At 37.4% G+C, this 16,242-nt stretch overlaps 1 protein-coding gene across 2 annotated transcripts in view; it reads right to left on the bottom strand.

Moving 5' to 3' along the window:
* LOC127448478 (CLIP-associating protein 1-B-like) overlaps nt 1-16,242 on the bottom strand; it is a 124,247-nt gene that overhangs the window by 65,590 nt on the left and 42,415 nt on the right. For both annotated transcript variants that reach the window (XM_051711038.1, XM_051711040.1), the window contains one exon: nt 258-401. In XM_051711038.1, coding sequence (XP_051566998.1) covers nt 258-401 — 144 coding nt within the window. The remainder of the gene's footprint in view (nt 1-257; nt 402-16,242) is intronic.

Here is a 16,242-nt window from a genome sequence, read left to right as displayed (position 1 = left end):
ACAGTATATTACAAGTTAATTTGTAAAATTGTTCCACAAGAATAACTGCGCTCTCAAATATGGAAAAATTACCACTCAAAGTGCTTTTAAAAGCTTATTTTGTACATTGCATTTCTAACTGTAGACTATTCATTTATCAAAACAGTAAAGATCATATGAAAATTTGAGCATAACCTAATTAATATTCATGAACAAAACTTGTTTCTGATGTCACTGTCCCTACTATTTTTATTACAAAGTGACATCCATGGTCTCACCTGCAACCCTGGATCCAGAAGCAGAACTGGGTCGTCTCATTGAGCCCATGCTACCCCCTCTCCTGCTGTTGGAGAAGCCCTTAGAGGAGGAAGAGGAGGAGGACCTGCCCCCATCCACAGAGTCCTCGTCATCAAAGTGCTTATCTGCAGAGGACACAAGCAACATCAAAACCTTTCAATCTTTCATCAAAAATTGTCAACAGTCCCACAGAAGTTATACTCTTAGTCAAAAAGGCAGGTCAGTCATGAAGAACATCATTGATCTGTTCTAAAATCGCAGCACAACAGTGAGTATGACAGTTAGGGCTGTCACGATTATGAAATTTGGCTGACGATTAATTGTCAAAAAAATAATTGTGATTTTGACGATTTACTGTCTGTTTAAGAGCTATGATGATTAATTGTCTCCTTTAGGGTTTTCACGATTGTCATAAATTGTCATATTTCTTAAGGTGCATGTGTGCTTGATACACCTTAAGAAGTCATTTTTACATATTTAAATTCAAATATATATATATATATATATATATATATATATATATATATATATATATATATATATATATATATATATACACACATACACACACACACACACACACACACAGTACTGTGCAAAAGTTTTAGGCACTTAAGATGTTTCACAAAAACATTTGTCTTAAGATGGTTATTTATATCTTCAGCTTTAATGTGTCAATAGGAAAAATACATTTTAGACTCCCAAACATTCCTTTTGCAAATAGAAAAGATTAGAATAGAAGAATAGGGCGCTCTGCAAGAGATGGCATTGCCCCCACAGAACATCGGGTCAGTCTGGGATTACAAGAAGAGACAGAAGCAATTGAGACAGCATAAACAGATAGAAGAACTGTGGTGAATTCTCCAAGAAGCTTGGAAAATCCTATCTGCCAACAACCAAGAAAAACTGTGTCCAGGTGTACCTAGGAGAATTGGTGCTGTTTTAAAGGCAAAGGTGGTCACACCGAATATTGATTTAGCTTTTTTATGTTTACTGGACTTTGTATGACGTTAACCGATAAATGAAAACTATCTATGGCATTATTTTTGAAGACATCCACACTATGCAACATTTTTCACAAGTGCCTAAAACTTTTGCACAGTACTGTATATTAGCTTAAAATTCCCTTATTTGGGCATTGGGCATGCGATGAGATGTGGGCACTTGGGCATGTTATAGGTATTTGAAGTGCACAATAATTGTGGTTTTCTCAAATAACCGTGGTTAGACGTAATAACAGATAAATAGATTCAAAATCAACTAGTTGGTCTTAAAGGGGTGATATGAGGAATACAATTTTTGACATACAGCATAAGAGGCCATTGTACTGTATGTCTTCATTCATTTATTTGCTGTACTATAAAAACATACTGTAAGTTTCAGAACTCAAAACTCCTCCTCGGTGCAAAAAGAGCATTTGTTGAAACCAAGCTGCCAAAACAACTTGTTCTCTACTTCCTCCACATTTTGATGTCACACTGTGGAAGACATTTGCATCTGACTGCCTCCAAAACAACACATCAATGCTTACTTTACATTATCACTTCTGTAGCCCCACCCAGTAGTGGTGAGCAGTGTGATGGTAATGAGAGAGCAGGTCAGTCAAGAGCAGAGAGCCAATCACAACAGTGGGCATTCACTGTCAAGTCTTAAAGGAGAAGCAGCACCAAAACCGAACGTTTCTGACAAGAGGGTCAGAACGAGGGTGGAAAATGATCATGTTTTACAAATGTATGACTGGGTTTTTTTTGTGCAAACATTTTTACTAATATTATAAGCGAACCTCAAGGAACATATTAAAATAATTTATAAAAGACATGTCATGACCCCTTTAAGGAAGCCCTGTATAATTAGGGTCCACCAATCAAAGCACACGCTTTAATGTTGAAAAACAGCTAGATTGTCAATTACAGCATAGTGGACTGTGCAAATGCTCAGGACATATAAAAGCTTTTGGCTCACTGCGACCAAGTTCGATTCCAACCTGGGTCATGCTCCAATCCCATTTCATGTCAATATTCTACTTTCCAAATAATAAAAGGTAAAAAGCCCCAAAAGAAACAATACAAAACAGCTTGATACAGTTAGCACACTGGAATGGAAGACATTAAATCTATCTAAGGAAATTCATAGATTAATTTACTGTGAGGGGTCAAACTCAAAGAGAGAGGATGTTAAAACATTCCAGCAGTCTGGGAGGAAAGGGATGGCAGACCAATCTTTCAGAACAGGAAAGAGCTACAGGATGAGTCTAAATTCTGCTGCCTGATTGTTATGTACTAGAGATGTCATGATCATTAGTTAAAAGAGATACATTCAATACAAGTGATTATATCCCCACAACGTTCCCAGCATTACTGAGCTAAATTAATTAGGTGGAAGGTGTTCCCTTCCATTAGATAATTAAGTTATAGCAAGTGGAATGTATTTTTTTCCCCATTCACTGCTTTTTACATCTAGGTTTTATTTGATTGATTTATTTTTTCAAACTGTTACAACCTCGCAATAAGTCAATAACTATTGAATTGCACATTAAAATATGCATTCAAATAAGTCTATAGTGAAATGGAATATAAAGGCATATCTTGACAGTATAAAACATAACCAAAATCCAACAATTTTCAAGCCAGAGCAGCTCTTACAAAGGTGGAGGATCACTGTATTTTAAGGTACATATATAGTCTGCAAAGCCAAACACTGCTCTAAATCGATGCTGCTTTATTAAGGCCTCATCCCACTGAATAAACCCTTGGCTAAATGCATTTCATACAATTTTCTCCCTCATCCAAATCCCCTCAGGATTTTTGAATATGAATAGAATATCCTAAATCTATTTAAAATATCCATAAAATACTCTAAAAGTGAGCATTTTCACTTTCAGTGTGAAAAAAATGAAAGGTTCAAGTAGACTCAAGAATAATTCAAGAATAAAACTTAAGAATAATTTGTTGGTAGAAACAAATCAGCTCGTTAGGAAACTGTGTAAATTCAAAGTTTTCTGCCGAAATGCCAGAACTCTGATGAAACCTAAAGTGTCAAAACAATGCTTGATTTCCAGTGTACCAATAAATTAAGACAGTGTGTAATGTCGGATGAAGCTGTAATGTTGTTGAACACTTACATTCTTTGAGGGCATTCAATATTGAAAATGTAGAAAAAAAAAATTGGCTGCCGCCTGTCTTTGCATCTCATTTGAAACACGCATTTGAGCGGCTTGACTGAAGCGTTGTTTTTGCATAGGTATGGGGAAAGCAAGTGATCCGCTCTGCTCAATCCTATTGTATCTCTGGAGCAGGCATGGGTCATCCAGGCATCCCTCGATTTGCATTCTTGAGAGACAGGATAGTGCTGAGCGAATCATTTGCACAAGTCAACCGAGCTTCCCTCGATATTGTTGCTCAGACCACAAAACTTATGCGACCCATTTAAATTCTACTGAGAATTTTCTAGTTTACAACACTGGAGGAAGTCACTCATCTCAAACAGCTAGACAGCCCCTACATTCTCAACTGCATGTGAGTATGAAAAGAGACAACACTGTGCCATGTGCCAAAATAACGTTTTTTTTTTCAATTGACACAAAAAAGCAAAACATATATTCACAGAATCAACATTTAACCCCCATCATTCCCTTTCCCCTTCCCAATCCCCAACCCCACCCTGACCCCCAACAAATATCCCTGTTCACACTTGTGTATACAAAAAAAAAAAAGAATAAAGAAAAAGATATATATATATATATATATATATATATATATATATATATATATAAATATAAATCACACACATTTAAAACTAAACTTCTCTGTCCACTGCCCCTCCCCGTGAGCCCTCCAAAAAGGCCAAATAGCTGCCCCATTTTGTATTAAATAAATCTAAGTTGCCTAGCCTTCTACATGACATTTCCTCGAATGCCGCTACCCTCCCCATCTCTGTGCACCACTCTTGAAATGAGGGTGCTCCATTGCCTAAGAATAATCTGTCTGCTGATCATAACACTGGCTAGGACCCAATTTTTTATGCATTTATCCCCTATATTAATGACTGCCCCATCGCCTAAAATACACAGTCTGGGGCAAAATGAAATTTGAGTGCCCAATATGTTACACATAAAACTCTGAACCCTCAACCAAAATTCTTGGATCTTAACACACCACAAAAAAACATGGGTTGCGTCCCCATTTTCTGATTGGCATTGCCAGCAGGTGGGTGTGTCTTTAAGATCAAGCCTATACAATCTAGAGGGGGTCCAATAGAATCGATGTAAAATTTTTAATTGCATAAGGCGCACCCTTGCATCTCTAGATGTAGACTTGACGTTTTTTAGAATCCTAGCCCACACTCCCTCCTCAAAAACAAAAGTTTAAATCTTTCTCCCATAATCTCTTGAGAGAAGCTGAAGCTTCATCCCCCAGAATCTTAATTATCAGGGAGTAATACACTGATGCCTCATGACCTTTTCTAAAAGCAGTAATCACCACTCCCAGAGTATCTGCCACTTTAGGGGAGTGTATGCTACTCCCAAAAATAGTACAGAGCAAGTGGCGCAGCTGTAAATACCTAAAGAATTGAGACCTGGGAATCCCAAAATGTTGAACCATATTTTCAAAGGATCTCAACACTCCACTCTCATATAGGTCACTGGGCGTATTAACCTCCCCCACAATCCACTCTGTCCAGCAGAAAGGGGACTTATTAATACATAACTTTGGGTTCAGCCATATGCTCAAAGCAACATTTAAATAAATGTCCGAATTAAACACTCTGGACACTTTTGTCCATAACGCGTGCAAATGCGAGATAACGGGGTGGAACTTCTCCGGTTAGTTTGATAGAAAGGCTTTGCGATGGCGAAATAGGGGCAAGAACATCCTGTTCAATACAAAACCAGGGAGGGGCTCTCTCTCAGGTGGAACTGACCATTGAACCAATGTCTGAGACCAAATGCATAATAATAAAACTAAATCTTGGGTAGGGCTAGCCCACATTTGTCAATCGGCCTATGCAAATTACTGAAATGCATTCTGGGACGTTTACCATTCCAAATTAAGGACTTCGCTATGCTATCAAATTGCTTGAAATAAGAGAGGGGGACATCTATAGGGAGAAATTGTAGCAGGTAGTTGAATTTTGGAATACAATTCATTTTAATAATATTAACCTTCCCAATCATCGATAAATATAATGAAGCCCACCTGCCCACATCGCTTGAAAATCTTTTTATTAAATGGTCAATATTAACTCCTAACTAAATCACACAAATTTGCTGGGAATAAAATACCCAAATACTTAATGCCCTGTTTGGGCCACTGGAAGGCGCCCGGCTGAAGACAGTACGCTGTCAGAGCCAAAGCTTCGGATTTAGACCAATTAACTCTGTATTCTGAGAACTTAGAAAATGAATTAATATTTTGTGGAGGCAAAGCATAGATCTAGTGGAGTCGGAGACGAATAATAAAATATCATCCGGTAAAGCAAAAGTTTATGTGCCATGCCACCTGCCACCACCCCTGGAAAATCATCCTCCTTTCTTATTGCCACTGCTAATGGTTCCAGGGCAAGACAGAATAATAATGGGGAAAGAGGGCAACCCTGCTGGGTGTCCCTCAAAATAAAGGTTTTTCAAATTACACATCATCACCCTTAATCAAATGTATCAAAATTTTCAGTAGTAACAGTAACTGTGGTATTTTGACAAAAATGTTATGCATCTACATGAAAAAGAATCTAAGAGGCTCTTTCAGGCACAGCTGGATCTCAGCACTCAGCCGAGACATGATGATTACTAAGAGAACCACTGTGGGCAGGAGAATGTAGAGTCAGTCCGTTCTTATTAAACACACTGGAATGAGAGGTATGCTGACTGCTGAAAAATAGCAATGTGAAGGGTTCATAATCTGTTCGTATGGGTGCCGAAACAAATGCGCTGCTCTCGTCTTGCTCATGCCCCGCTCACGGAGGATATGTGAAACTGGCGTAAGAATTTGTTTTAAAAGTGAAGTGTGTAATATCTGTACAAACAGCGTCACAGAACAGCAAAAATAATGACTCTTTTCAAACAGGTTTCCCAACCAATCTGCCATTGGTCGAACAAGCAGACTGTCCCCAAATTCCCAACTTTGGATGAACACTTCAATTTTGAACAAATAGAGAAATGCTTTGATAGCACCACAGCGTTTACAGTTTTCAAAAACAGAAAATGTACAGGTTTTACTGTTAAATATTACTGAATCGTTCCCTCCAATTAACCGTCAACACTTACATAATTCAAGCATTTCTTTGAGGACTAAGGTTACGTAACTGCTATAGGAGAGTGACAGGTATGCGAAACGAATGCATCTACGTGAAAAAGGAACTAAGAGGCTCTTTCAGGCACAGCTGGATCTCAGCACTCAGCCGAGACATGATGATTAGTGAAAGAGAACCACTGTGGGCAGGAGAACGTAGAGTCAGTCCGCTCTTATTAAACACACTGGAATGAGAGGTACAGTTGTGCTCAAAAGTTTGCATACCCTGGCAGAAATTGTGAAATTTTGGCATTGATTTTGAAACTATGACTGATCATGAAAAAAAAAAAAACTTATTTAAGGATAGTGATCATATGAAGCCATTTATTATCACATAGTTGTTTGGCTCCTTTTCAAATCATAATGATAACAGAAATCACCCAAATGGCTCTGATCAAAAGTTTACATACCCTTGAATGTTTGGCCTTGTTACAGACACACAAGGTGACACAAACAGGTTTAAATGGCAATTAAAGATTAATTTCCCACACCTGTGGCTTTTTATATTTGCAATTAGTGTCTGTGTATAAATAGTCAATGAGTTTGTTAGCTCTCACGTGGATGCACTGAGCAGGCTAGATACTGAACCATGGGGAGCAGAAAAGAACTGTCAAAAGACCTGCGTAACAAGGTAATGGAACTTTATAAAGATGGAAAAGGATATAAAAAAAGATATCCAAAGCCTTGAAAATGCCAGTCAGTACTGTTCCATCACTTATTAAGAAGTGGAAAATTCGGGAATCTCTTGATACCAAGCCAAGATCAGGCAGACCAAGAAAGATTTCAGCCACAACTGCCAAAAGAATTGTTCGGGATACAAAGAAAAACCCACAGGTAACCTCAGGAGAAATACAGGCTGCTCTGGAAAAAGACAGTGTGGTTGTTTCAAGGAGCACAATACGACGATTCTTGAACAAAAATGAGCTGCATGGTCGAGTTGCCAGAAAGAAGCCTTTACTGCGCCAATGCCACAAAAAAGCCCGGTTACAATATGCCTGACAACGCCTTGTCACGCCTCACAGCTTCTGGCACACTGTAATTTGGAGTGACGAGACCAAAATAGAGCTTTATGGTCACAACCATAAGCGCTATGTTTGGAGAGGGGTCAACAAGGCCTTTAGTGAAAAGAATACCATCCCCACTGTGAAGCATGGTGGTGGCTCACTGATGTTTTGGGGGTATGTGAGGCACGGGGAATCTTGTATAAATTGATGGCAAGATGAATGCAGCATGTTATCAGAAAATACTGGCAGACAATTTTATTCTTCTGCACGAAAGCTGCGCATGGGATGCTCTTGGACTTTCCAGCACGACAATGACCCTAAGCACAAGGCCAAGTTGACCCTCCAGTGGTTACAGCAGAAAAAGGTGAAGGTTCTGGAGTGGCCATCACAGTCTCCTGACCTTAATATCATCAAGCCACTCTGGGGAGATCTCAAACGTGCGGTTCATGCAAGACGACCAAAGTCTTTGCATGACCTGGAGGCATTTTGCCAAGACGAATGGGCAGCTATACACCTGCAAGAATTTGGGGCCTTATAGACAACTATTACAAAAGACTGCATGCTGTCATTTATGCTAAAGGGGGCAATACACAGTATTAAGAACTAAGGGTATGCAGACTTTTGAACAGGGGTCATTTCATTTTTTTCTTTGTTGCCATGTTTTGTTTTATGATTGTGCAATTCTGTTATAACCTACAGCTGAATATGAATCCCATAAGAAATAAAAGAAATGTGTTTTGCCTGCTCACTCATGTTTTTTTTAAAAAATGGTACATTTATTACCAATTCTCCAAGGGTATGCAAACTTTTGAGCACAACTGTATGCTGACTGCTTAAAAATACAGTCCCCCATCATTGGTGGGCTGTAGGGACAACAGAAGATCAGACCAGTGGAATACACAGGGTTCCCTTTTTACCAATAAATTTCCATAACTTTTTCATGACCTTTTCAGTCCTTTGTGATTACTGCATCAAGATTTTTTAAAAACCTTTTGATTCACAATGATTCACTCATGAATCATTTGTACCTCTTTACAATAAGGCTGTGTTCATTAACATTAGTTAACTACTGTACATAACTAGAATATCGTATATTCACAATAAAATGTCCATGAACTTTAAGATTTTATTAATTAACATCACTTAACATCAAATCCACAATTTTTAAATGACCAGATAATTCCAGGTATTCCATGACCATGGAAACCTTGGTATACAGATGACGGTGAGATTATGGGAAAAAAAGACCAATGACCATTTCGATATGTCCACAAAGGGCATCTTTCATAAGTCAGCATGTGGGCAGATCACTATTGACAGCATCCAGTTTCTTCAGTCATAAGCAAAAAAGTGCACCAAAGCCTCATTCAGAATCCTATGATATTGATGTATCGGTTGTAGCTGGAGCTCAAGCAGCGACTTTGATCTCTCAGTTTGCTTAATGATAACAGTTAGCTTTGATTCGAGATCCAACAGAAGCAGGCCTCCGCTGGTTTGCATAGACAGAGCGGCTGTTATAACGATATGCTCCGTAAACTTCCTTAATTGGCCTGGAAAATGAAATGGCACACTATTATAATATTGCTGTGAAAATCAGCATGCTCTTAGATAATCAGCTGAATAGGAAACTCGCCCTTGGAGTGGAAATGGCTAATCTAAATCAGACTTTTCAGGCAGTGCAACTTCATAACAAAAACTAGCATTTTATATTTCCTGGAGATTGTGGAAGGCACTTGAAGATCTAGCAGCCTGTCAAAAGAATGGATATGAATGAACTAGTCATACTTCAATGCTTTGGTTGTAACAACTCTGCCCATATGAATGCATCTGTTGAAGGTTAAAGTCAGTCATACATGTTTGGAACAATATAAGGGTGAGTAAATGATTCTTGGGTAAACTTTCCCTTTAAGTGAAATGTCAGCATTCCTTTAGCTAATGTCAAACTGCCCCAGTGCAATGTGACTTTATGTGATCCACAATTTGTAGCCGTCCATAGGCATCATCTACCAACGACACTATACTGTATGTAGTTATAGCCATGCATCTGTGTAATTTACATATGATGTTGCTAAATTCCCCCTAAGGAACCAAGAGAGTACATCTCAAAATTAATTCTTTGTAGAGTCAAAACAGATCCTAGGATGTGTGCAGTATGTCAACAAGAAGACAGATTGGATCGATTCACGCTTTATTTATTTAGCAGGGTGGTGATGAGATGGTGATAATATTTATTCTAGTTACTTTCACACACTCATTCAGAATTAAGCAGTGGCTTCTCAATGGGATGAAACCCTGGAACTGGCCTTAAATTTTGTGTGGAGTCTGAGAGATGTGTCATTTCAGCTTGGATTTAATCTTTTCCGCATGACCTGCCAACTTCAGATGATTTCTGCAAAAAAGACAAGCGTTTTCATTTTTGGGTGAACTATCCCTTTAACGGGAATCATATAATAAAATAGGGATATATGATTTCCTTTAAGGCTTTAAAAACATGGAAAATATTGCAAAAGGCAGAATGACATAAAACAAAATTTTCATTATTAAATTATTTCTAAATATTTAAAATGTCTCTTTTTATTCAACTTTATATGTACAGCCAACCAGAATATAATATTATAATATTAGTAATATATTTCAAATATTCACTTAAAAACCCCTCAATTGTACTGTAAAATGTGACTGGAATTTGAAGGGCACAATAATTGTAATCAGGTGATTATGTTATATTTGTAACAGACTTACATGTCCAGGTCACATTTCACCCCAAAATAAAAGAAGCAATAAATAAATAAATAAATAAATAAATAATTTTGCACTAAGAAAATTAAGGAACCATTAAGACTTTTTTCATTGTCACAATATCGTCCCCCAATTCTAATTTCACTTAAATGAGTCAGGATGTTCAGGATTTTTTTTAATTCTCATTATTACGCAAGTAATTTTTATTAGATTTACACTGCTACAGCAATTTTCTGCTGCACTATAATCAAAATTACTGTAAAATAATGATTTTACTGAAATCAGAATAAAGGCAGATTGTTTTGCATTATTGTAATATGAATTGGGGGTGGTGCTTAATTATTGTCACACAGCAAAAAAACTTAATGGTCCTTAAACAAATTTATATTTCTATATTTTGACTTTGGGTTGCAATATGAACCCGACATGTTTTCAAAAGGTTGACCCGACAGGCCGACACACCTGACAAAAATCCCTCTCCAAATTCATTGCCACAGCACCTGTGCCAAGTGACAGCTTCCTTTAGCTGCTGATCGAACAGAGATGACACAGCATAACATGTCTGAGTGACTTTGAGCATGTCAGCACAAAAAGCTCAGAAACCGAGTGACATGTTTACATAACAGTGCTGTAGGACATGAACTCGCTCTTGTCCTCACACACAATGCCCTGATCCATTAATCTCACACTCAAACTGTGCTGCCGAATCCAATATCAAGTGAAAGGCATGATTTAGATTTGCACATCATATAGGTTTATGAAGTATTTAAAGAAAATATACTAATCAATGAAACACTCAAATGTCTCGCAGCATATTAAGATCTCAATCCCTGTTTTAAATTTCCTCTCCAACACTCTGATCACTTCCTGCATGCAGGGTCCTAATACACATGGTGCTCTAGGCCAGTGTTTCCCAACCACCAAGATTGTCAGGTGTGCTGTGGAACATTATAAAATTCCACAAATAAATAAATGCATGAAAAAAGAAATCATTTCAGGGATCCAAACTCCTCACCTTTCGGAGAAATTCGCTGTTTTGAAACCATAATCGGTCACTTTTGTGATTGTGAAGAGCAATGATTAATGAGTAAAAGTGACTGATATTTATACGCGTTAAGGGTCTCTCACATGACTCGCCTCAGCACTGCAGAATACAATGAAGTCTATGAAGTGACGCCACTTTACACCAAAGTGTGTTACACACACACGTTTTTGCTTCACCAATAATGTCCTTGAGAGTACTAAGCAACAAGAAATATTTAAAAACTGTCCAAATTTGTGAAGAGACATTGAATGTCTCATAATTTCTTTTCATTAAATATTACCTTATCGTTTATGAATATCAGAGACCCCAGTTATTAAATTTAAATTCACCAAGAAAACGCTTAGACCTAAACATAAACAAGTCCTTTTATTACTTTCTGCAATCAAAGCAACTGCAAGCTTTTTTTTCTCTCTTCCAAATACATGTTTTCAATGTCTATTGTGCACACCTCCCGCTTTTTTACGTGGCAAACTCGTAAAATCGCCCCTCTGTGACGCTTTCTGCAACTCTTGTCATGTGGAGGGCAATGCGGTGCTTGATGCTGGCGCCTCGACTCAACTCATGTGAAATGTGCTTTACAATGATGAAAGAACATTATTGAAACTCAAAATTATTATTATTTGTCTATTATTGTGGTCTTTTCTGATAAAAGCCATGCTCAGCAGTTAAAATAGGCTACTGTAGGAAAATGATACTGTAGATCTGCTTTGTGTTTATAATTCTTATACTGAAGTCAGTAGATTTGTTGTCATGCAAGTTTTAATAAAGGAGAAGGTAAGGGCGTTACCGAAACTCACTATTATTAGACTATTATTGTTGTCTTTTTGGATGAAAAATAATGCTCAGACTGAAGGAAGACTATTTGTGAAATACAAATTTGTGAAACAGAAGCAAGCCTCACCAAAATACTCTTTATTTTGCAGCTAATTCTGCACAATTGTAAACTTGAATAAACTTGAATCACTAAAATAGCTGGAATTGGTGCTTTTAGCTTATTCTTTAAAAAAAAAAAAAAAAAAAAAGATTCCCCAGAAAGAATGTTCGTGGACCAGTGATTGTCTTACCATTTTCGCCCCTCATGAGTTTGCATCCCTGTAATTTGTTGTGGCATTGCAAGAACAAATCTACAAATTAGAAAAGAAGCAAATTTGTTGTTTTTTCATTACCCATTTAGCACTCTTGCCACCTGTGACCTCACACAGTGTAGCCTACCTATGTGACTTGGGTTTTGTTGTTGTTTTTTTTGCATAGCCGAATTTCAAACATTACAAGTAAACATGCTATTAAGACGGACAGAAAACATGGACAAGTTCTTGAAAAGGAAAAATACTGACGATGGTTAGCCTATGTGGGATAGTGGTGTGCCGTAGAATTTTTTCATCGTAAAAAGTGTGCCGTGGCAGAAAAAGGTTGGGAAACACTGCTCTAGGCAGCACTTTTACACAAAGTGTGACTGATAAGTATAAGCAGGACTATGTTGACAGGTGACACTGGAGGTGAAGGGCCAGACTAGGACATTAGCAGAAGCTGAATGATTGATGATAATGTTCGATAAGGAATATGAGGCCACAGTGGATTCAGAGTGGTAGAAAGCTTTTAGTTGTAGTTAAAGAAAGCAAGGAGGTACTATTTGTGCATTCTGCTTCAAAACAACCTGACCACTGTATTTAAATGCGAAGGGTGTAATTTCTTTGCCACTAGCAGTAACGAACAGAATTGCAAGCAAGTTTTAAACACTCACCACATCTTTAATAGCTTGTGGCGAGACACAATGCAAACGGCTAAAGATGACCCCGCCCCCCGCCAGCCAAAGTACTTGAGTTGGTTGATTTATTTGTCACAAGTATTCAAAGTGATCAAAATTTGCCAATGCAGCTACATTGTGATTTAATGCAATGCAAATCAAAAACAAACAAGAGACTAATTGTAACTGAACTGTTTTATGAGTAAGATGCCTCGATTGTACAACAATCAACATTCCATTTGAATGTCTAATTTATGAATATTTGAAACCATAAGAATTTATAAGGAGACACACTTTATTCTTTCAAAGTTATGGCTAAATATCTATCACGGATGCACAGGCTTTACACAGCAAACGTTTTTTGAAATCTAGCCAAAGAGTCCAGTTAAAACAGTGGGGGGGAAAAAATTAATAAATAAATTCAATAAGAATCAGATATTTAAATGTCAAAAGAGTTCACACAGTATCATCTGCAAAACACAAACAAACATGCCATCCCCTAAATAGAACAGCGACTGAAGGATGAAGGCCACTAGCACTAGACCAGCACTTCTTTCATTTGTCTCTGACATTTAAGCTGCCATTTCATTCCTTTCCTTACCTTCACCGGTTGTCATAGAGCAAGCGTCTCTTCAATTCACAAGGAAAGACTGCAAACACAACAAAGCTCTAGCTTTTTTTTTTACAGCCTCTCTCTCTCTGGTCTCCACCCCTCCCTCCTGTTCCATTCCTGCTGCTTCGGTCTTGTGACTGGAACCAAGACAAAAGCCACCCAAATCTTTCAAATAAAGGATTTAGAAAGCATTTCTCCTCATAGAGCACAATGTAATGTACAAAGTGGATTTGTGACTGTTTGTTTGTCATTAATTTGTCACCTTTTCGAAAATCTTTTCTTTTTCACAAATTCTTCAAATTCATCTTTGAAACATCTTCTTGATCAACTAAAATCTCAGCACAGGAAAGATACTCTGGACTCTCCACACAACAGATTTACAGAAAATATTAGCAGTGCAAATGACAGAAACATCCTGTTATATAATGCTATTAATATTTGAGACAGCACTTCTTTTTAAATAGAAAAAGGTTTTAAAAGGAAAGACGGCAAATCAAGCTAAAAACAACATTCCCATTCATAATTTGTCAAAATAAATAAATTAAAATTAAATTAACAATACATTTTATAAATATAAAACAAATCATAAACCTATAATATATATATATATATGTATATATATACACACACACACACACACACACACACACACACACACACACCGATCAGCCACAACATTAAAACCACCTGCATAATATTGTGTAGGTCCCCCTCGTGCTTCTCACCACAATTGTACCGTGCGCTTATCTGAGTTACCGTAGACTTTGTCAGTTCGAACCAGTCTGGCCATTCTCTGTTGACCTCTCTCATCAACAAGGCTTTTCCATCCGCAGAACTGCCGCTCACTGGATGTTTTTTGTTTTTGACACCATTCAGAGTAAATTCTAGAGAATGTTGTGTGTGAAAAAAGCAGTTACAGAAATACTCAAACCAGCCCATCTGGCACCAACAATCATCCATGCGATTATCTAATCAGCCAATCGTGTGGCAGCAGTGCAGTGCATAAAATCATGCAGATATGGGTCAGGAGCTTCAGTTAATGTTCACATCAACCATCAGAATGGGGAAAAAATGTGATCTCAGTGATTTGGAGCATGGCATGATTTCAGGATTGATCGCTGTTTTGGCAGCATGAGGGGGACCTAAACAATATTATGCAGGTGGTTTTAATGTTGTGGCTGATCAGTGTGTGTGTATATATATATATATATATATATATATATATATATATATATATATATATATATATATATATATATATAACACACACACACACACACACACTGTATATATAAAATAAAGAGAACCAAATATAAATTACATTTACCAAATTTATATTTATTCTAATTTATGTCTGCCTTTATGGTCTCAATGTTATTGCAGCACAGTCACGCTTGTAAAAGGTAGGCCAAGGGATAAAGATCCACCAAAATATCCGTAACAAAATTAGTCTCCTGGTAACCAGACGGAAACCAAGAAAACTTACACAGGTCTGATGATGCATTCTCATCACAGTGGCATGTAGTGTAGCTAGTTCAGTTTGCCTAAAGGAAGTGTTATGGCATGCATCTGCCAAAAGCTGCATCATCTGTAAAACTCCAACAGTTCCAATATAACGCCAACAAGGTTCATAACAAATGACTTAGCGAAGTGAACCAAGGATTGCCTCCAAGCTTTTAAACTGTACAAGCAGCATGACATTATGCTATTATATAAATCATAATATTGATGGTCTCAGACATGGAGGCAACTGGGATTCATTCTCCGCCACCCGGATTGAGGTGAATCACTACGCGACCACGAGGACTTAACAGCACATTGGGAATTGGGCAATCCAAATTGGGTGAAAAAGAGGAGAAAAAAAATAAATAATAATAAATAGACTTTGCATTGGTCTGTCTCCTAAGATAACAAACTGCTAAACATAGTAGAATGTAAATAGAAATAAAGTAGAATGTGACAGCATAGCTGTATGTGTGATGCCTTTGATGCCTTTAAAATGCTGACAATGTAGGGGGCTCACCTAGGTTTTGGAACAGAGCGATACTGTCCAACCATGAGCTCAATTTACACAAACGTGTGGTAAACTTTCCTATAACAGTCTTTTTTTAGATACTAGCTGCTATATCGATGAAGCATTCCAGCACAAAACATGAGTAGCTGACACTAACAGTACAACATTGACAGTTCAAGCAAATTTATATATAAAAAAAAAAAAAAAAAAAAAAATGTTGGAGAAATTTAAGAGATGATCAAAAAGAGATGATACCAAAAAACAGACATTTCAAATTTAGAAAACAAAAAACAATAACGAAAACAAACCCTTAAAGGAATAGTTCACCCAAAAATTCTCTCATCATTTACTTACCCCCATGCTATCCCAGATGTGTGACTTACTCTTTTCTGCAGAACACAAATTGTGATTTTTAGAAGAATATTTCAGCTCTGTAGGTCCATACAATGCAAGTGAATGGGTGAAGCTCCAAAAATCACATAAGTCACCATAGAAGTAATCCGTAAGACTTCAGTGGTTA

The sequence above is a fragment of the Myxocyprinus asiaticus genome, chromosome 11, assembly GCF_019703515.2.
Source record: "Myxocyprinus asiaticus isolate MX2 ecotype Aquarium Trade chromosome 11, UBuf_Myxa_2, whole genome shotgun sequence".
Classification (NCBI taxonomy): Eukaryota; Metazoa; Chordata; class Actinopteri; order Cypriniformes; family Catostomidae; genus Myxocyprinus; species Myxocyprinus asiaticus.
The sequence above is the reverse complement of the archived record's forward strand: the minus strand, read 5'-3'. Positions and strand labels throughout refer to the sequence as shown.